Source organism: Lygodium microphyllum, chromosome 12 (genome assembly GCF_053477565.2).
Source record: "Lygodium microphyllum isolate KBCC chromosome 12, Lygodium_microphyllum_v1.1.10, whole genome shotgun sequence".
Lineage (NCBI taxonomy): Eukaryota > Viridiplantae > Streptophyta > Polypodiopsida > Schizaeales > Lygodiaceae > Lygodium > Lygodium microphyllum.
In genome coordinates, this window is record NC_141146.1 from 64,700,003 (window position 1) to 64,721,966 (window position 21,964).

The window sequence follows — 21,964 nt, forward strand, 5'->3', positions numbered from 1 at the left end:
CAAGCTTTTAGAACTTCTTTATTATGTCTTAATTATCTAGGCCTCGACCAACCTTGTTGACAGCAAATAGAAACAATGAAAATGATCGATTGAAGATGCAGAAAGTTGGGAGGTGAGAAGTCAAATTTGCATGTTTTTTTTCCTCTATTATGTCTTAATAGTCATATAATAGAAACTTGAAAGTCCTTGGGCGCTCACCAATCTTGTCAACACCAAGTAAGAAATAGAGAGGGGTGGTTTGATTTTTAAAAAAAAATATTATGAAGTCCAAAAAAGGGGCCAAGTTGAGACACGTGTTTAGATTCAGGAAACAGAGAGGGGTGGTTTGATTAGTTATATTATATTATAAATAAATAAATGAAAATAGAAATAATGACAAGATGTTTTATTTATTATAGATAAAAGTTAAAAATAAAATAAAATAAAATGAGATAAAAATAATACTCAGAGGAAGAAAACAATAAAATAAGAAAAAAGAAAAAGGGGGAAAAGAGAAGCTACGTTGGCTTCGCTGTTGGGTCGGAGGACTCTCCAAGGCTGGGCGCGCTCATCACGCCTCTTTTACATTTTTGGCATCGAACTGGAATTCGCAAACTTGATGTGGGTGTCTGATATGTCTTTCTCGATCTGGGCACACCCCCCAAACTGTCATGGTTTTTGATTGAATTGATTTGTATGCATCTGTTTGTTGGTCTCCAACCAGCAGCCGTCTTGCTCGAGGGTGGGTCTGCCTGAATCACCAAAGAGATCCCATTGCCCCCTTCCCTTCATCAGCCTGCAACCTTTGGACAATCCAAAGCTGCCCCTGTTTCCTCCCAATTTGAACGAGATAGATCAACATGAGCTGCCCCTGCCTCCCAATTTGAGGAGATACATCAACATCAGTGTAGATCTCCTTCTTGCTTAACTACCCATTTCCAGCTCCATCATCCCATGCCCCTTGTGTTGTTGGGTCGTCACATCACAGCTCCTTGGTCACTTAGTCCCCTCCCCTGTTTCATTCCTTTGTGGAATTCTTTTTTTCTCGAGGCCTCATCTCACTTCCCTTCTTTGACACAACAGGTCAACAGGACAATTGCCCAAAACTGAGGAGCTCATGGCTTCTGGACATGTTTCCGGCAACCGTCCAAACTTGCCTGATTACCTTGCTCAGAGCAATGTTGGCCCTGGTGGGAATGGACTCATGGCAATGCAGCTCCAACAGAGGCACTGGATTGCAGCAGATGATAGAGATGCATTTGTGGCATGGCTTCGGGGTGAGTTTGCTGCCGCAAATGCCATCATTGATGCAATGTGCCAGCACATGTGTGCCATTGGAGAAGCTGGAGAATATGATCCAGTTCTTAATTGCTTGCTGACGCGCCGTCATAACTGGAATGGAGTCCTTTACATGCAGCAGTTCTACTCTGTGGCAGAGGTTGTGAACTCCCTGGAACAAGTGATTTGGAAAAAACAGCAACTACATCAGAGGGGCAAACTTGAAACTCAGTTAAGTGACAATTCTGCGGCAAGGCACTCTTCTGCAGTTGAAGAAGACAGGGTACTCTGCATTCCAGCACCACCTTCTGACATTGAACAGGCTACTACAGTAAAACAAGGCACTGTTTTTGACTGTGTCAGCAATGCAGCTGATGATTCTGCATCTGCAAACATTTCATTGACAGGTGAAAGAAGAGACTTTGCCAATGAGCATTCTGATGGTCTAGGTGCTTGTCTATCTCTCAGGACACTGCAAATGAACACCCTTTTTTTCTTTCCAAAGAGTGCAAATGAGCATGATCAGAGTCTAGCTATGCGTCTATCTCTCTACGTAACAATTATATGCATACTTGCAAACCTTCAGTATACTGTTTGTTTGTCGATGAATCTTTCTCTTATGTGCTCTTTCTTCTTCGATTCAGTATCATCCTATGACTCATCAATTTAAAAAGCACTTGCACGAGGGTTGCCTGTGATGTCAGTGTTGTCAATTGGAATGTTCTTAATGTGTGTGGAGAATGCGCAAGCCCGCTTTAAAGTGACTTGCATATAGGACTTGGTCCATTCTCTAGAATTATCCACGATGCATTTCTTTAGATGATAAGGCATTGATTTTGGGCATTCCAGTTTCTGCAGCCAGACGTTTGACTTTCTGTGGGCTGGGTTGATGCAGGAATAATGGACAAAGAAATTTGTTTTCCTTCAGATGAGGTGAAAGACAGGCTTGCTGCTATCAAGAGGTCTAATCAATGTGGCAGCTACAGATCTGTGGATGGGACGATGGTGAGCTGGCAGTTATGCTTACTGTCCTATGAGAAAATCAGTCTTTGTGAGGGTAGTGCAATTGCTCCTTTTTCATGAGTGCACATGGAACCTGTTTAGAATCATGAGAATATTAAGAACTTACAATCTATATGGGCAATGTGTGCAGATTAGTGTGGGTGAAGATGTTGAAATTTGTGAAGATGTTTTCACTCATGTGGAAATTACCAAGATTACGGAAATTATAGAAGAGATTCAAGCTGCAAGCAGGAGAGGAGAAATAGGTAACAGGCTACTGTTTACACGTGAAAAAAACGTGGTTGCATCAGCATGGTCTGCCGTGTTTTTCTCATTTTGTTAATTTTGAATCAATAGATCACATAAGGACTTGTAAAGAGTCAAACTTTCAAGATAGTTATTACCTGTTGGAACTTACATTCAAGTGAGTTTGTGCATGTGCTTGCATGTGTGTTGTTTACTCTAAGGGACTGGGTTGAATACTTCCAAGTTCCAACATCATTTGTTGGTGTCATAGAAACATTGATTTGAAAGAAATTAGGCTCCCCTGGGAAAATTTTGACCTTACCTGGTAGGGAGTTTAAGGTTAAGCACAATAAGCAAACCATACTGACCTTTGAGAAGTGTTTCTGGCCTTGCACGGCTTGTGAAGTAGAGCATCCTCCTCCATGTTGTGCTGGAGGTTCCAACTTTTCTTTTTCTATCTTTTGGTTTGTTGCATTTGCTACCGCTGTTGCATGAATATTATTTTTGTTGAGCATGTTAGCAGTTGTGTGTCATGCACAATCATCTCCTACTTGTGAGCCTTAGTTTGAGCTAAACGACAAGGACATTAGGAGCTCCGACATTCAGTTTGTCATGAGTATTGATGGAGGAGACAGCTCTTTCTAGAGCATGCATTTCTTTTTCAGTTGGGTTTCAGGCGTGTTCAGATTGGCTGAACTTTATTTTCAGCTTACATTTCTTTTTCAATGGTTTTTGACTGCGTTCACACCACACAGGATGAGGCAACCAAATTTATGACGGCGACAACATTTTTCCCATTATTTTATTGTGGTCGGTGAAAATTTATTGCTCCTATTTGATCAGGTTGGCTAGTTTTTGGCATTTTTGCCTATTTATGGTTGACCTCCCTCAGTTGGCTGGTCATTCACAGGTTTTCCTCTGCAGATTTCAGCACACTCCGATGTTTGAGACTCTCCTTTGTTTTCCAATGCTGCCTTCTGTCACTAAGCCTGATCCGGTGCCCTCACTGATGCCTTGGGCCATGTGTAGGGACGGATTTGTCCTCCTTGTATTTAGCATTCTTTCAGATTTCAGTACAGATTTTTCCTTCCATTCTCTTCTTTCATTGCAGTCTTTCTCTCCCCTTCTCTCTTTGTGTTTGTGTTTCCTCTTCCGTTGTGTACTCTCACATGGTGTCATCGCCAAAGTGAGGATTCAGAGGTTCTACGAAGAGAAGACCAACTTAGCTTGTTGTTTGGTGCATATCTATTGAAAAAGAATGCAGATTTTGTGCATTGTTTGGGCCTTCCATGAAGTGTGCGGGATGTGTATAACTCCTTGTAGGATGTAGCTGATTTTTCCCTTTGGGAATCCCAACACCAAAACACAAATTTTCTAGTGTGTTTGCAGGTTTTTAGAGATGGATTACTACTGGTTTGATGCTTTTGACAATTCCAAAGAGGAGCTTCTCCCTTCTTCTCATAGGTAGTCACACCAGTTTGACCATCACGAAGAGCGACGTAAAGATTGACATTTAGAGCCTCGTTCTCCCATTGTTAGGTTGAGAAGATTGGAGGCCCCTTCACCTCCCCCTGCTTCTCTCCATATTTCACATAGCACATGTACCTCCAGCCTTTGTTTTGTCATGATGGCACCCCTTGTTTAAGTGCTTTCCTACCCAAAGAAGATTGACTTGATGGGTCGAACTGCTCCCTTTAGTCATGTTAAAGTGGAGTGTATCCTTGACACCTTTGTTCGTTGGGATTTTGTTACTATTGTTGAGCTAAAATTGCATTAGCCTGACTTAAACAATCCCAAAACATGCTTAATTAATGAAGAAATCTTATTATTTTAAAAAGAAACGCGACCTAGAGAGTTACTGTGTCCCATATGCCAAACCCTAATTTGGGTGTCCCAAACTTTCTATAAATAGGCATGCAGCCCAACACTCTCCCTCAATCTCGTTTTTGCAGGTTTCACGAGTCGTATCTTTGCTGTCCACACTCTTTTTGCGGAGGATATCGTGGTCAGACCTTCCCCTTGTCGTATGCTATCATCTGGCGTCTAATTCCAGCCTTTGTCTCCACCTATGAGTTGTCGCTTGCATCCTCCAGCTATCGCCTGCATCCTCGGGCTATTGCTTGTATCTAGAAGTTGTCGCTTGGTACCTTGGAGTCGTTGCCTACACTTAGAACCTTGTGTTTGCAGCTGATATCGTCAATTGGAGTTATTGCCATCATCTAGAACCTTGTCTTTCTTGGGTTTCTTTCTTCTACAATTGTCACCTACACTTTTTGTATAGTTATCTACAGTCTCCAACTCTTGCTCAGTTTTCCTCTCTCCTTAGGTACCTATGTTTTTTGTCTCTCTCCTCACTATCTCTTTGCATCAAATCCAACCTCTTTGGCTGCGTTTATTGATGTTTGACACATGGAGGTTGCATTGTTGTGTTTTGGGATTTGCTTCAGAGCATAACCTTTGCCTTGATCTCAGAGATACGAGAGTTCGAGGTTTAGTATTCACTGCATAGTGTGTTTGCTATATGAACATTGTATATTCAATAGTTATTTACTTCATTTTTCATTGTGTTCACTATCTCTAAGTTACCTTAACCCTAACTGTGTTTAGTGTTTATCAGTTTGTGCTATGTTGTATGATTGGTTTTGTGTTTTCTGCGTTTAGAGCATTTCTTCACATGGTATCAAAGCTAGATACTGTCTAAGAAACCTTGGCCTTTGATTGGAAAGCTCATATGTAGAAGTAGAAATAACAAAACGGTTAGATGACTTCGAATGAATTCACACCATTGCTTTGTCAAGAATCGCATTACTTGCAAGTACCTTCTCTCTCACAAAGTGGTAATACACCTCAATGTGTTTTGTTCTAATACGGAACATTGGGTTTCTAGCTAACTGTATGCTACTCATGTTGCACAAAGGGAAAACATGAATTTGTTGGTAGATCTTTTGTCGAATATGCTACTAGCCTAATTTGTATCTGTGTATCCAAACACTTGTATATCCTTACATGCCTAAAAAAAGTCCATAATGCAAAGTGGACTTTACATACCTCAATATGTGTCTAACTGCATGCAAGTAAGGCTTTCTAAGCATCTACATAAACTAACTAACAAGGCTAACAATATAGCTTAAGTTTGACCTTGTGATAGTCGTGCAAATCAAACTTTTTACTATTCTCCTGAACATATTAGCATCTTCTAGCTCATCCCCAGTATCAACACTCAACTTCACATTTTGCTCCAATGGCATTGAAAGAGGCTTACATGCTGTCATACTATACTTGGATAGCATATCCAAGCCATATTGCCTTTGGGATAGCCATATACCATTGTCACATCTGATCCCCTCAATACCAAGAAAGTACCGGATTTAGCTCACCTAAATCCTTCATCTTCAAAAAGTCCCTAGCTTTAACAATCTCACTGTCATTATCACTTGTAATAATCAAGTTATTCACATAGATGACTATGAGGACTAAGCTTGCACCTGCCTTTCTCATATAAAGTGAGTGGTCAGCATAAAAAACATAAAAGTTAATGTTGACAAGATACTTTTTGATCTTGTCAGACCATGCTCTAAGTGCTTGTTTCAGCCCATAGAGCGCTTTCTAGCAATCGGATTGAATGTCTCTTCATAATCTATGCCATATGTTCGAGCATAGCCTTTTGTAGCCATCCTAGCCTTGTATTTGCTAACAGAACCATCTGCATTATGCTTGATTTTGTAAATCCACTTATAGCCAATAGTTTTCTTGCTCTTAGGCAATGGTATCAGATTTTAAGTCTTATTGGCTTCTCATACAGTCATCTTCTTATCCATTGCTGCATCCCAATGAGCATGACCAATAGCATCATCAAAGCAAGTGGGCTCAACATCCTCAGCCACCTTACCATATAAGCGTAATGGTGAGTATTATAACCTTCAAAACTAAATCTTTTAACAAAATATCTCACCTTGCTAAACTTGTGTACCAATGGATTAGTTAATGGAGCCTTTACATTACCATGTGCTCTTTGTAGACCTAGTATCTTGACTAAAGGAATACCAAGCTCATCATTCAAACTCTTTGAACCATTGAAATCTTTATTAAATCCCAAATTACTAGTAGATGTATCATTATCATCCAATACTTTTTTCTTTCCTTTGTCTTTACTTGCAACACTTGTAGATATACCTAAAGATGTGGAACTACTTCTTAGTCTCCCAAACCAAGGGCTAACTATAGATATAATTTTAGATGATATTTTTGATCTACTAAGGCTCCGTGATTTTTACTTTTCTTTTTACACATAACTATCATGATCATCATCATTATCCAATGCATCATTACTAGATGCATACGAATTGTTCATCTCATAAAAAATAACATCATTGCCCACAACTCACTTGTGACAGAGTTATAACAACGATACACTTTCTGCTTTAAAGAGTATCCAATTAAAATACATTTTTCAACCTTTGGATTAAGCTTCTTTTGCAGCTCATCTGGCATGTGAACATATGCAATACGACCAAATACTTTCAAGTGTGACATATTGGGCTTCTTGCTTATAAAGCATTCTTCGAGAGTCATCCCATAAATTGTAGCTATGGGAGTTTTGTTAATATATAAAAAGTAGTATGAACGACTTCAGACCAAAAGTATTTTGGTACATTCTTTTTAGCCATCAATGCCCGTGCAACGTCTGTAATATGTCTATTTTTCCGTTCTGGAACACCATTTTGCGTGGGATTATACCTGTGAGTAAACTCTCTCTTTATCCCATGAGACCTCAAAAAGAAACAATTTTTCACTAGTCTCTGCAGGGGTCCCTCTAGGCGACATGGTCTCTTGTCTTATAGTAGTGTTGCGTGGTAGCTCTAGAGCTCTAGGAGGAAGAAGCAATGATGTCTCTGGTCCCTGTTGTTGGAGGGATTTTTGTCGAAAGATTATATTCACCGGGGATAAGAGATAGAAGGAAGTAAAGATAGGAGATGGAAGAGAAGAAAGAGAATAGACAAGAGGTAAACACGACAAAGACAAAGCACAATGAGTTGAATCGGTATGTATTAAAAGAACCTGAAATCCTTTGTCTAGTACTACTCAGAAGTACTCTCCAAGCATTAGATCTCCTGGAGCTCCCTTGCTAAACTCATTAGAGAGATACTCTCCCCCTCCATCTGATCTCAAGCAGTTAACTTTCAAACAACAGCCTTGAAAGTTTTGAAATGCTCAAATATATCACTCTTTTCCTTTATGAAATATATCCATAGCTTTCTTGAACAATCATCAATAAATGTGACGAAGTATTTACTGCCACTACAAGAGATATGTTTTATGTAGGTCTCCAAACATCTGTATACACAACATCAAGTATGTTTGTGCTTACATCTTTGTCATGCGAAAAAGATTGTTTTGCTTGCTTATTAAACTAACATGCTTCACACACTTTATGAAATTTTGCAACTCTAAAGCAGACAACCTTGTAACTAATACTTTGTATTTCATTAATTTCAACCTTTGCACATTTGCATGTCCAATATGTTTATGCCATATTTCAATGTTTGTAATCACTCCTTTTCCTTTAGCATACATAGTAACATTCATAGCAAGAATTTCAACATCTAAAGTGAACATGTGACCAACTCTACTTCCTTTTGTAACCAACTTACACTTATCATTAAAGTCTTTTATAAAACAACCTTTTGTATTAAATCGAACCTGTAACTCTTGCTCTACCATTTGACCAACAAATGCTAAATTTCTTGTGATTGATGGCACAAATAATACATCTGACAGACTCTTTGTCTGGTCATTATGCAAGGACAAGGGAATCTTTCCAATGTGTAAAATTGGGTGGCATGAATCATCACCTATCTGCACAAAACTTGGATTTTGTAAGATCTGCATCTCTTCAAACCATTCAGTACGATTGGTTATACGATTAGATGCACTTGAATCGACATACCATACATCATCATGTGTCCCCTTTCTTGTAATAGTATCCATCATATGTTGCATAACAAACAAGTGCTCATTTTTGCCTTCATTCTACTATGAAGACGATGCATAGTTTCCTTGTTGCAATTTACCACTGTGGATATCTTTCTTCTTAGCATAACAATGGGTTGCAATATGATTTGTTTTGCCATAATAATCACAAACAATACCAAAATTGCCAGAATCTTTGTTCTGCCATCCATCTCTTTCTCTAGAGCTCTCCTAAAGTTTCCATGGCCTCCTAAAACCCGCATTTTATCGAATTGTTGATTTAATCTGTTTTATTGGTTATCACTAGTACGTCCCATACCACAGCCTCTCGAAGAGGATTTGCTATGTCTCCTTCTTGAACTTGAGTAAAATTCTTGGACTTGTTCATCCCTTGATGACTTTGAATACATCTTCACCTTATCATCATGATGCTCGTGAGCCTAGTACTTCAAGACACACAATGGAGTGGGCTTCAAAGCTTGCTCCTTCATTTGGACATGCCTGGAGAGTCTTCGGACTACCATGGAGTCCATAGACCATACAAGATCTCATTAGCCGAATATGATCTCATCCTTATGTATCGAGCTCAACAGTAGATTGAAGGTAAATTTGAGTGTTCCCCTTTAGATTCCGTGCATTGGTCTAATGATTTTGCAGGAAGGATAGAAGCTCCACGAAGGACTGATCACCTTGACATGAAAACTGGCATGGAGTACAAACCATTTTTCTCTCTACCATAATCATCTCCATCTCCATCTCTATCTCTACCTCTTTAATCTTTTCGATATAGTTTTCTACCTTCACTCACTTCTATGTTAGATAAGCATGTTACTACTTCTTAATCTTTTGAGATTCGGTGCACAGAACTAGTGATCTTGTAGGACCTTCAGAATCTCCACTATGGATTGGCCATTCGCAAGTAGAACCTGGCTCGGATTACACTCCACTTTCAGAGTATGTTTTTTCTCCAATGCCAAGTACAAATCCTATTATATCACATTCTATGCGGATTGATTTTGTATTTTCTATTGGATTGGGGGATGCTCTAAAGAAGGGACTCTTAAAAATAACCTTTGGTTTCCGAGTAATGAGGAAGATAGATGTTTTTTTATGAACTCAAAACTAGGTAAGAAGTTAAAAGAAGAAGTCATAAGTATTCCTTTTCAACTGATTTTATTTCTCACGGTGTGTTTGGAGTAGATGTATCTTCATTCAATGCATTTAATGGACAAAAGGAACCAACCATGTTTTCCACAACATCTATCACTGATCCATTTAGGCTCCCACCCATCCCTCATCTTCCGTTGCACCTTCCTTTCCGCTTTCATTAAGTGCACCACATATTCCACCATATACCACACTAGGGGTTTTTGATCACATAGGCAGTCTTTAGAAACTCTACATATCCGTTTCCGAGTGGTGTATCTATGACGGAGGCTTGACCTCCCACACACACTTTTGGCCTATCCCTCTAGGAGTGTTTTCTAGATATACTTGAGTGTGGATCATTTGGTACCACAGTTTGCCTCTATGGCATTACCTAGTGGACCACCTGTGAAGAAATACCCTAACATAGAAACATAAATAACACCGTACGACAAATCACAGACTGATAGAAGAACATAGTTAGGGTTAAGGTAACTTAGAGACAATGAACACAAAGAATAAATAAAATGGTATGACTATTGAATATACAATGCTCATGCAGTAAACACACTGTAGTGAATGAATACTGTATCTCGAATTGTCACGAGGACATGAAAATTTGATGCTTTGCTTATGTTTAATTGACATTTGATTAAAGGATTAATCAAATATGCAATTAAAAGATGCACATGTGTTGCACATGTGAGGTGCAAGCTACTTTTTCACAGTTGAAGGCCGAAGGACCCTGTGAAAAAGATGGGTGTCAAAGGCAAAAGTTGTAACAAGTTACACTTGTTAGATTCTAGGTGAATTTTGGTGTCAGTTTGCCCCTAGGACCATTAATTGGCCATTAAGTGTCAGTGGTGACACTAGAGACTAGGCATTAATTAATGGATTAATGCTGTCCAAGGGTCAATAAATGCATGGAACCACTTTGGGTTGCAAATGGCCTAGCTAATTAATTTTTGGATGGGCAAGGTCAATTTTCTGGGCATGGATTAAGGGCTAAATTAATTTTCAGAATTAATTAATTCTGAAAATTAATTAAATGACTGAAAATTGCTGAAAATGAATTAAGAAAACTGCCACTTGGCAAAACTTTCCCATGCAAGTGGGGGAAAGGCTAAACAGGGCTGAAGGGAGAGGGAAATCTCGCTTTTTCATTTTGGAGCTATTGGAAAGAGGTGTTGGATTGTTGCTGCAAGCTTTTGGGGCCATTTCCCAGCCATTGGAGACCATTTTGGTGATGGAGATTGCATATTCTTAACCTTGGGAAGCTGACAATTGCTGCTGATGCACTTTCTCCTGAAGATCACAGTCTTTGATACTCCTATTGTTGTTGATGTATCCGTTTGGGGTTGGTACAGCAGGGCAGCAGCTGATTTTGATCAGTTCTTCGTGACAAATCTCAAAATTTTCTCTCTCTACAGCATTCTCTCATCTCCTTCAGCCTATGCTCAACCATTCTCAGCCATTCTTAGCCATTCGGAGGAGATCTCAGTCATTTTTTATGGGCATCTGTAATTTCTGCAGTAAATCCTAATTTATAGCAGAAATTAAGGTTTAGCAGTCACCTTGGGATCCATGCCAGAGATTGAAGGCTCAAGGGACTGAAATCAGCAGCTGATAATTGCAGATTATCAAGGGATTTCAAGAGCTAGCACATTCCGAATTGATTTGGGGCAGTATTTGGCCAGCCAAGGGTCAAATTGGAGAAGAAGTCCTGGGTGAATCAAGGGGCAAATGACCCAAAAGGCTTGCTGGTCATTTATGACAGCAAGAGCAATTGGTTAGCAGGAGGAGATTGAAGAATCTCAAGTTGTACTTCTTCCAATTGAATGAAAGCTAAAGAAATACCACAAGGGGCGTCAATTTTGGGGCCAACAGGGTGTCTACTGTCAAAGAATGTTATGGTAAAGTGTGTATTTCATTTTATGTGCGTTTATTTATTGCTGTAACTAACTCTTAAATCAGGTCATCACCACCCATTCCAAGAAGGAAGGCTGGTTTCACGAACTCTTGTATCTCAAGGATCAGGGTAGGGGTAATGAACTAGAGAGTGTGTCGTACTTCAAACTGATCCCGAATTGCAGCAAGGCAGCCTTTAGATGTTGAATACCAGCAAACGCAGCCAAGGAAGGCTAAATTTGATGCATACGGTAGTGCAGGAGAGAGAAAGACTAAAAAACGCAGGTGAGGACAGAAAAACTAAAAACGTAGGCTATAGGAGAGAAAACAACAAATGCAGACTGTAAGAGAGAGAAATACTAAAAACGCAGGAAAAACTAGTAGCAGCTATTAGCATGTTGAAATCAGCTCCGAACAGTGTGTGGTAGGCTAGAAATATGCGTTAGATTGTTGTAGACAACAATGGCCAGCTTGGACCGCGATGTCCTCCGCGTCCGAGGTGTGGGCAGCAAGCTGAAATACCCTAAATTTGCAAAAACGAGATTAAGGTTGAATGGAGGGCATCATACCTATTTATAGAAAGTTTGGACTCTCCCAAGTGGATTTGTACTTATAGGATAAATACACTCTCTAGGAATGCATTTCTTTTTAAATAGACAAGGTTTCTTCCTTAATTAAGCATATTTTAGGATTGTTTAAGTGAGGCTAATGTATTTTTAGCTCAACAGCTCCTCTTAGGCCTAACAATGGTGCCATGAGAAGTATTTCAGCAAGGTTTAAAAAAAAATAAAATCTTTTACCTCAAGGTGTCCCACCCCAAAGCAACCATAGCATCGGACAAAGGGTGCGCGTCGGCTAACCAGTGGTTTGCTAAGATTACAGAGGCAGATGGTTATCTTACCAAGGGAGCCCAAGTGATTAGCCTAGAGAGGCCAAGGCATCAGACAAAGTGTGCATGTTGGCTGCCCAGTGGCCTACTAAGCCCTGCAAAGGTTGATGGAATCAGCTGTTATTATTATATGTATATATTTTGAGGGCTTTGTAGTTTTGATAGATTTAATATTAAGTGAGGGTTTTAAATCAGTTTTTTGACTATTGAGTATTGGTGCCCCAAACGGAAGAGTGATAAGGGAAGGTCAGACCCAAGATCTTCACAAAACAAGTATACTATCCATTTCGTATGTTGATTGCACTCACTCCTCACCATGGTTGGCTGATCTATTAGTTGGACGTCAAAAGTGCATTTCTGAATGGTTATTTGGAGGAGGAAGTCCATATGGAGCAATCTTCCGGGTTTTTTTTTGCTGATTGAAATAACAAGGTATTTTGCTTGTGGAAAGCTCTTTATGGGCTCAAGCAAGTGTCGAGGTCTTGGTACCATAGGATGGATGAGTTTTTACAGACTCGTGGATATCATTCTATTCCTTATGATCCAAATCTATATGTGTACACCACTAGCACGGAGATTAGATATATCTTGTTGTACATTGATCATATACTCCTTACTAGCTTAGATTTTGGAGCTATAGCAGAATTCAAGGCAAAGCTTTGCACTACATTTGAGATGACTGACTTAGGTTTGTTATCTTATTTCTTGGAGGTGGAGATTGTTTGATGTGAGGAAAGTATCTTTTTGTCATAACAGAAGTACGCCCATTGCCCTTGCGGGTAGCCTGAAGTGTGATCCTTGGACCTAGCACATGGCGGTTCACATCCATTTTACAAGAGAGTAGGTTGAGTTAAGGACTATTTATCTAGAGTATGCTTTCAGTGACAATTTTGTAGATATTTTGACCAAGGTAATCAACAAGCTGGTTCAATAATACCTTCTACCTTAGATCGGCTTGGACACATCCTCCTCTACTTCTTCAGATTGATAGGGAGAGGGTGCTTCTCTCTTGCTTCTCCTTTTGAGAGGGGTTTTCTTCTCTTGATAGTGATAGTAATGATGATTGCACTTTTTCACTCTTAGACATTTATTTACTTTGCATTGTAAATTATAAACATTTGTAACTTCTTCTGCACTATCAAGATGACATGATTATAGAAGGACGCTTGGACAAGTGAATAATTCCCTTGCGAGGGCACTATCCAAGTGGCATTGTTGCATCACATTCTGCATGAGCATGAAAACTTGAATCTTCTTTTGCATTACCCCATGCGTTGGCATTCTGCTCATGTAAATATGCATCTGTGCACATTTATCTCTTTTTGACCACCCTTGGAATGGTCGACTCCGGATCCACTATACTCGTGGCATTGCACATGGTAGTCTCCAAAGGCTGTTTTTTCCTATGCTTGCATGCTGGCTTTGCTCGTCTTGCTCGTCTCTCCACTTATTCTCCATATAATTGGCACACTCATACCCTTAAGTAGTCTATAGATACTTATCCTAGTAGTGTGTGGGATTGTTTTGGCTATTTTATGAAAGTAGTGGGGCTACCTATCCTTATTTCCCATACTTCAGGTATAGTGACTCAATAGGATGAACGCTGCTTTGAAACCCTTACTTAATGCTAAACCTTGTGACAAACTAACACATAGTCTTTAAAAAAATAGAAAAAAAAAACATTTAAAAAAAGTCATTTGTTGGTTCCATCCGCCTTTGCAGGACTTAGTAGGCCCGTGGGAAGCCAAGAGTGCCCTTGGTCTGATGCCTTGGCCTCTTTGGGGTGATCACTTGGGCTCCCTTGGTAAGATAACCATCGCCTCTGGAAGCAATCACTAAACCAGTCATGGCATTAAGTACCTTGACTGTGGTTGCTGTAAAAAAACAAAGCTCACCCTGATTGACAAAGTTGCTGGATAGATAAGAGATTCACTCCAAGCTAAGGGACATAATAAACATATACAATGAAGCAAGACCAGGGCCTGTGTTAGTATCAAACTTGACATGATTGAGACCTTGGATCTTGGATGAGAAGTGTTCCCACATTGGATATTCTCAGTTGTAGGGGCTTGGGAGATGAAAATATTATCGAGTGGAGTCATGTGATGTGTGGCTCCACAGTTCACAATCCAAGTGATTGGAGAGCCACAAGGTTGTGTAGGGTGGGTCTTTGTGGTTGGCTCATGGAGGGGGAAAATGTGGACCAAGCTCACAATCTTGGATGCCTCTAAAGAGACGAGGTGGGCTGGAGAACTAAAGTCCATTAAAGGTCATGTAGACCAGTTCGACATGCCCGCTAGAGTTGAGAATGGTATCGACTAAGATGGTTGATTGGTGGCATTGTGATTTTGAGATCTCCATTGCTTGTGATTTTGCTGGTTACTACCACCTTGTCTCATTGGTTGGTGGTTAACCTAATACTTTTTTTTTGGGGGGGGGGGGGGGGCTGATTTTGTTTTGGAAGAAGGGCCTCCTTTGTAGGTGTGAGAGAGATGGTTTTATAATTGATTGAATAGTTGAATGTCACATAGTTGCTGAGACTGAAACTTATAAAAGATGGGCATAGTAGGTTGTGAGATTGCTTGTTGCACACAAAGTTGAACTATTGTTGAGGAACAATGTGACTTGGCCTCATCATGGGACTTAGGAAGTCCCGTAATGGTGGCTAACTCAGTGAGTAAACACCAGTATTCTGCTAGCTTGACCTTATGCTCACCCTAGTTTGTGACCTTAAACTCTTGGAGCTCATAGTTGAGATTGATACAATGGGTCCTATCGTGAGCCGCATAGCGGTCATGTTCACATTGCTCAGGTGAAAGGTCAAAGTGATGTAGTTATGAGTGGAATTTTCGGAGAAGTCCTTACATTGACTCAACTATGGTTGAAGCATTTCTAGCTTTCCAAGAGCAGACAACCTTTGGAGGAGCAAAGGGAGGGTCTAGAGGGTTTTCTATCCCCCATAGTAAGTCCCACAAGATTTGTGAGTCAAGGACATGCCTCATCAAATTTGACCAAGTGGTGTAATTAGACCTATTGAAACTATTAGAGATTTAGTCATCCCTTGGACTAGCATTCTTAAGCTACATTTGGTGCAATCATTTCTCTTGGGCAAAGTTACACATTTTTCTTGTTAGTTTGGGCATCTTCCAGTAGGTGCCAGTTTTTGGGCAGTTTTGTGCCATGTGGGCAGGTAGGACAGGTTGCATTTATTGCTGCCCAGCAGTTGGCCAGCTTTAGTGGGAGTTGGTCAGATTTGGTAGGTTGGCCAAATCTGGCAGCAGTCGGCCAGATTTGGCTGGCTGACCTGCCATATTTTTCTCATTCTTTTTTGGCTATTTAGTGGCCATTTCAGCCAGCACACAGTCATTTTCTATTTTGCAGACTTTGAAGAGCATAGGTGGTGAGATCTTCTAGGTGGAGAGATATGCAGAATATGTGCTACCCTCGTGTACATATCTTCTTCCTTATTCCGCATTCTTCATTGGAGATTTCTGCGTTCTACAGTCTTTTTCTCTCTCTCCCCCCTCTCCATGTTCAGTCTTTTCTCTCAGCCCGGTCATACGCTTCCGCATTCACTGCACACTGACATGATATCAAAGCAATATAGAAGGATTGATTGATCGTGGGGAGATTTGAAGAGGAGATTTCAGTGCATTCACAAAACTGCATTTTCAGCGTTCAAGGGCGAGTGGGAGGGTTGTGCATTGACACAAGGCTGAGGCGAGCGTGGAAGTGTGGCTGATTTGCTGCAGGTTTTTGTTGTTTGTGAAGGAGAAAGGCTGTGTTTTGAGCCTTTTGGAGCAGATTTTGAGTTTTCATCATCTCCGACGGGTGAAACTTTTTGAGGAGAGCAGAGAAAGCCCTTACAAGCACTGGCACTGTGCGTGGAGAGGGGCTTGCCTTTGTTTTTGTGTAGGTCATTCCATTTACATTGACCAAACTTGAGGCAGAGTTTTAGGCTATTATGGACTATAAGGGTTGAAGGAAACTGCTAGGGTTTGCACTGAGGACACATAGAGTGTACGACCACAATAGAAACACAAAGAGAGAGACACAGACACAGAGGGAAAAACTTAAACCCTAAACGCAAAACTCAAAACTCAAACACAAACAGAAGAAGGGAGAGAGAGAACACAACTCTGAAGTGAATGAATACTGTAAATGAATGTAAGAGTGCATAGTGTGCTCAAGGGCAGAGCAATGTTGGAGTGTGACGTCCACCGAAGACGGATCCCAAGTCTGTGACCACCAGTTGAAGTAGGAGTGTTGAATAGTGAATGGCAGCAGGCTGGTCACCAAAACGCAGCAGTCTTGAGGCTGGAAACTGGTAAATGCAACAGTGTACCACCGATCGGAGGATGGAAACTGTGCACAGTCTGTTGTAAACAGTAGGCTGAAACAGTGTCTAAGAGTGTCAGGGCCTGCAATGCTGAAAACACTGCTGGCTGACCTTGGAGATGATGGACAGCAGGTTGGGACAGTCTGGAGGAGTTGCCAGCAGCTGAGAGTTGTCGCCTACAGCAATGGACAGGGCTGAAGATAATGTGGTTGCAGTCGATGATGGCTGGACAACAGATGGAGGCGGGCTGCAGGCTGGAAACTAGGCGCCAACAGCAGCAGAGGGTGTGTGGGCTAGTGTAACTTGCAAACAAGGATAATTGCCGAATGGGGGTAGCCTGTCTATTTATAGATGTGGCAGGGCGCCCAAAAAATTAGGGTTTCCACTAAACTCTCTTGAACTGCTCCTTGTTTTAGGGTTTTACTCTAAAAGAGCATTTTTAGTGTGTTTTGGGGTTGTTTAAGAGGCTAATCAGCAAGTAATGCATATTTTAGCTCAACATAAGGTCCATGTGTTGCCAACTCTTCCTTCAGATCAGAAGCTCAATATTACCGCATTTGCTGTGTAATGATGCTTGCCATACTTGAGTCCTATGATTTAATGGAGCTCTAACTGAGGCTATAGACTGTCCTATAGCCCGTGATGTCTTCAAGCTTTCTATGGATGAGAAAGTTAAGTTGATGAAGGTATAGGCACATTGGGACAAATTGAATGCCGCATCTGTTCTTTCCTCTTTCTCTCTTGCACACCGGTTGTCCTTGCTCACATCGAGCACTTGTGGCTTGGGAGATATGGTTGGAGTTGGATTAAATGTATAATCAGATGACTGTGTTGAAGTGGATGTCTCTAGAGGTTTAGATGAGGACTTTGAGTCGTAATAAGTCTTTTTCTATGTGGGAGTATATTAATAAGCTTTGGTAATTGCAGATGCAAGTCCAGAACGTAGGGAAGGTGATTACCTTGGAGGATATGGCGATAACTCTTCTCTCCTAGTTACCGCCCCGATTTAGTGCAATTTATTCTGCCTTGATTGCTTTAGGGCGACAGAGACCCTTAAGTGGGAGGAGTCGGTTCCGGTGGTCTTGAACCAAGAGGAACAACTCAAAGGTCAAAATGTTCCCAAGTCGGAGGCTTTGACAATTTAGTCTTTCCAATAGAAGGGGAAGAACGACAAGAAGAAGAAGGATGAGAAGTCCAAACACGACAAAGTGAAGGAGTCTACTTGTTACATTTGTAGCAAGATAGGTCATTGGAAGAAAGATTTCCACGACAAGGACAAGAAGGACAACAAGAAGGAGAAGACTACAAAGGACTCAGGAGCGGTGGTTGCTTCTTCATTGGCTGCCTTCCTCCATTTGGAGGTGATAGAGGATGTTTCTTCAATGGTCATTGATATGGCAAGGATAGCCCCATAGTCTTGTCAGTGAATTGTGGATAGTGGCGCTTCTTGCCACATGAATCCTTCTTCAGATGGGATTGCTCGTATGCATTCGATGCATGGGAAAATTCTCGTAGGTGATAGTTCTTCAGTCTCGATCAAAGGCAAAGGTGAGATGTAGCTGATTTTGGATGGGCTAGGCGGTGCCTACACATAAGAAGTGCTCTATGTGCGGAGTCTAGGATATCATCTTTTTTCATTGATCAAGATATGTGCTCTTAGTTTGACGGTCAAGTTTGATAAGGACCCCTTCCAAGTTCTTGATGTAGTGTCTTGATAGGTTCTTTGTACCGAACATGAGGAGGATGGAGTCTACAATATGTAGTCTTCTTTTTTCTTTTCTTCTCTTCTTCTTTCTTCTTAGACTTAGATTGAGCTTTGGCATGCTCAGTTTGGCCATCTTAACTATGAATACCTTCAGAAGGCAGCTCGTGGCCAATTGGCGTGTGGATTGCCAGAGATTGGGATAAGCCATCTGCTGTGTGTATCTTGTATTCATGGCAAGCAGCATGGACATGCTATTTCCAATAAGGCTTCACGAAGGGCTAAGGAGCCCTTGGAGCTTTTTTTGATTGAATTTATGTGGACCGATGAGGTTGGAGTCCCTTAAGGGGAGTTTGTATGATCTTTGAAGAGAATAGGTTTGGCAAGAAACTCAAGACTCTATGTTTCGACAAGGGAGAGGAGTTTGTCTTCCAAGAGCTAACTCCTTTTTGTGTAGATCATGCCACACGACATTAGGTGACTATGAGATGGAACTGAGATGCACCAACATTAGCTGACTATGAGATGCAAAAGGCAAAGAAGAAAAGCTAGAAAAAGAAGAATGTGATTTTGCCTTATAACCACTGCATAAGTGTGTTAACATACAAAATCGGTCCTCTTCAGGACTTATCCCATAGTCAACAAATTGAAATTTATCTTCTTCATAACTGTTTCAGAATCTTGCATCAAAGTAGTAGCAAAAGAAGAAGGAATAGAAGTAGACACTTGTATACCTTGGACTGGAGTAGATGGATTAGGCTGAAAGAATGGAGCATATTCGGTGTTTCTTTCTCCAGCAAGGGGGGCCATCCGAGTTGGAGGCTTTGACTATCTTGCAATATCTTTAGACATATGCGCATCATCTAAAGGAAAAGAGTCATATTGACCTTTAATGGCTTGCTGGGCTTGATGCATAAGAATCAAGTCATATTCAGCCCGTGAAATCTTGAATGGTCAGGAAGAACCATGATAGTCACATGTTTCTCCAGGAGTGTCGGAATCTCTAGGAGCAAGTTTAGGGACCCACTTCATTTCAGTTCTCAGCATGGGTTGTTTTGGAGACTGAAGTGGTCAAGATGTGTTTGAAGTCATCTTCCCTTTGAGAGTTCTTATCTTTGATGTCGAGCTTTCAGATCAAGGTTTAGGTTTTTCTATTTCTAGAGAGTATCTAGCTTTGATATCATGTAAATAAATACTCAAACACAGCAGCTAAAAACAAATGTACAACAAAGCACAAAGTGATAAGAGTAGAACTCAGAGATAAAGTTTAACTCAGGCATAATGAAGATGGAAGAATGAAGAATGAATAATGCAATGCTTAATCCAGTACACACACTATGCAAGAGTGAATTCAAAACCTCAAAGTCTTGTGTCTTTGAAAAGACTGGGGTAGAGATGAACTCGAGGGTGTGCTGCACTTTGAATGGACCCTGAATTGCAGCAAGCAGCCTCTGAACAGTGAGCAGCAGCTGTAAATAGTAGTGCAGGCTGCATTGTCCCATAAATGTAGGGCCAAGGCTGAAATTGACTCATCTGATAAAGATGGAAGCAGCTGGAAAGCAGTCTCAGCTTCTAGAGACAGAGGATGAACAGGGCGACAGCTGCAACCAGCAAATGCAGGGCTGAAACCACCTTGCAACAGCTTGGATGATGACATGGCAGCCATATGGATGCTTTGGCTGCAAAATGCAGCCCAAGCTGGTATCGCTTGGCTGCAAACTGGCTGGAGATGGCTAGGCTGCAGTGAACACAACAATGGAGGTGGTTGATGTAAGCGCTTGGCTGATGGACAACACCACAAACTGAAGTATCCGCTTGGAGAGGGGTGTAAACAGTAGTAGATAGGGTGCCTACAATCTACAAGACAAGGGAACAATCTGAGTGTTGGGCAGCCTTCTATTTATAGATGAGGATCCTCCCAAAATTAGGGTTTTGGCTTATGGGACATAGACATTTGGTAATCCTCCAGGAAAGTTTGGTAGTTCAATGTTTTGGGGTTCTTTTAAAGAGCTACTTAAATGTTTTAAGTTTGTAGTGCACTTTTTAGCTCAACAAGGTGTAGTGTGTATAGGTGGCATTCCCAACAAGTGGTATTAGGGTGCAAAGTGGCATGCACTTATGGGTAAGTAATATGTGGAACTAAAAATGAAAATGAATTTTGAGATGAAATAGAAGATCTTAAGCCTAATGTAAAAGACATTGAAGAAATTGAATTTAATGTAGATGATGCAATTCTACAAATATACTTGAGCTATTGGAAGCATTAGAAAGAGATCCTAAATGATCATGTGAAGGAGGGATAGGAGGGAATTGAGAATAATCAACATCAACAACATGCTCAAATGAAGTAGAAGGTAGTGTGACAAGAATGCTTGAAGACATATGTTTGTCTCTAGAGCCTCCTCTACGAACATTAACATATTGATACCGGTCATGGTCTCCATGGTGATTTACAACTAGATCCTGTACGATAAAAGGAGCAACAGTGAGAGGTTTCAGCTTATATAAATCAAAAGGATTCTATGAACTTGACATCAAACATGGTTGTGATGAAGACAAAGGATCACAAGTTGTCTCAAATAATGTGTTAAGTTTTCCTTGAGTGGAGACATGGCTGGCCTCCTAGCTGCCTTTGACAGATGTGCAACTTTTGACGAAGTGTTGAGTGAAGATAGAAGAGCGTAGTTGGGCCATCTTCTACATATGTACTTTGCCAATTTTGTGTTGGAGATTTATACAACATTGGGTAAACTATATGAAGATGAGGGGGAGGATTCATTGTCCTCCTACTTGAGAGCATGTTACCTTAGGGCCAGATTTTGCATCATTTGTGAGGATCACTTGGGTTTGTAGAGAATGTAGAGATTGTGAACATCCACATGACTAACAAATGAGCTTAGAGACGTATGAAGAAACGAAGGAATAAGAACTCAATGAATAGATCAAGCATATAGCAATGTGTGATACAACTGAGTGTCAAGGAGTGGAGGGGCTGTTCAATGGCCATTATTTGTCAGGGAGCGGGCCAAGGAATGCTGGAGGAGTGTGTTGTACCGTGGACCTTGAATGCAGCAAAACACCAAAAAGCAATCCTGGACCTTATGTAGGCCATCTTGGTTACAACAATGGTAATAGAGGAGTCCAAACTGAGTTGAGGATTAGAAGATGTTTCTAAGGCTGAGTAGTGCAGGAAGGGCTGCAAAATGCAGCAGTCCTCTAGAGTGGAGGAGCATTGAATCTGCAGTGCAGCCTCCTGGATATAGTCAACCAATAGCTGCAGGGCATACTAGAGAGGGCGAGATTGCCGTCTTTCTTGTGAGGGGGCCATAGTAACAAGGGATGGCCATTTTCTAGCATCTTGTCCCAGTCCCATCTCGTCCCCATACCATCCCAGTTGTAGGCCATCCATTAAATTAATCGCACAATCACTTCATGCCTGGGCCAACAGTGGTATTAGAGCGGCTTTCGTTCATCACCCTCACCATCGCTCGCGATCATTTGCCAC

At 40.9% G+C, this 21,964-nt stretch overlaps 1 protein-coding gene across 1 annotated transcript in view; it reads left to right on the forward strand.

The window, feature by feature from the left end:
* Positions 1 to 521: 521 nt before the first annotated feature.
* Positions 522 to 21,964, forward strand: part of LOC148027858 (RNA demethylase ALKBH10B-like) — a 31,114-nt gene continuing 9,671 nt past the window's right edge. The window contains exons 1-4 of the mRNA XM_087689567.1: positions 522 to 600; positions 1,063 to 1,664; positions 2,153 to 2,262; positions 2,411 to 2,525. Of these exons, the coding sequence (XP_087545693.1) occupies positions 599 to 600; positions 1,063 to 1,664; positions 2,153 to 2,262; positions 2,411 to 2,525 (829 nt within the window). The 5' untranslated portion in view covers positions 522 to 598. The remainder of the gene's footprint in view (positions 601 to 1,062; positions 1,665 to 2,152; positions 2,263 to 2,410; positions 2,526 to 21,964) is intronic.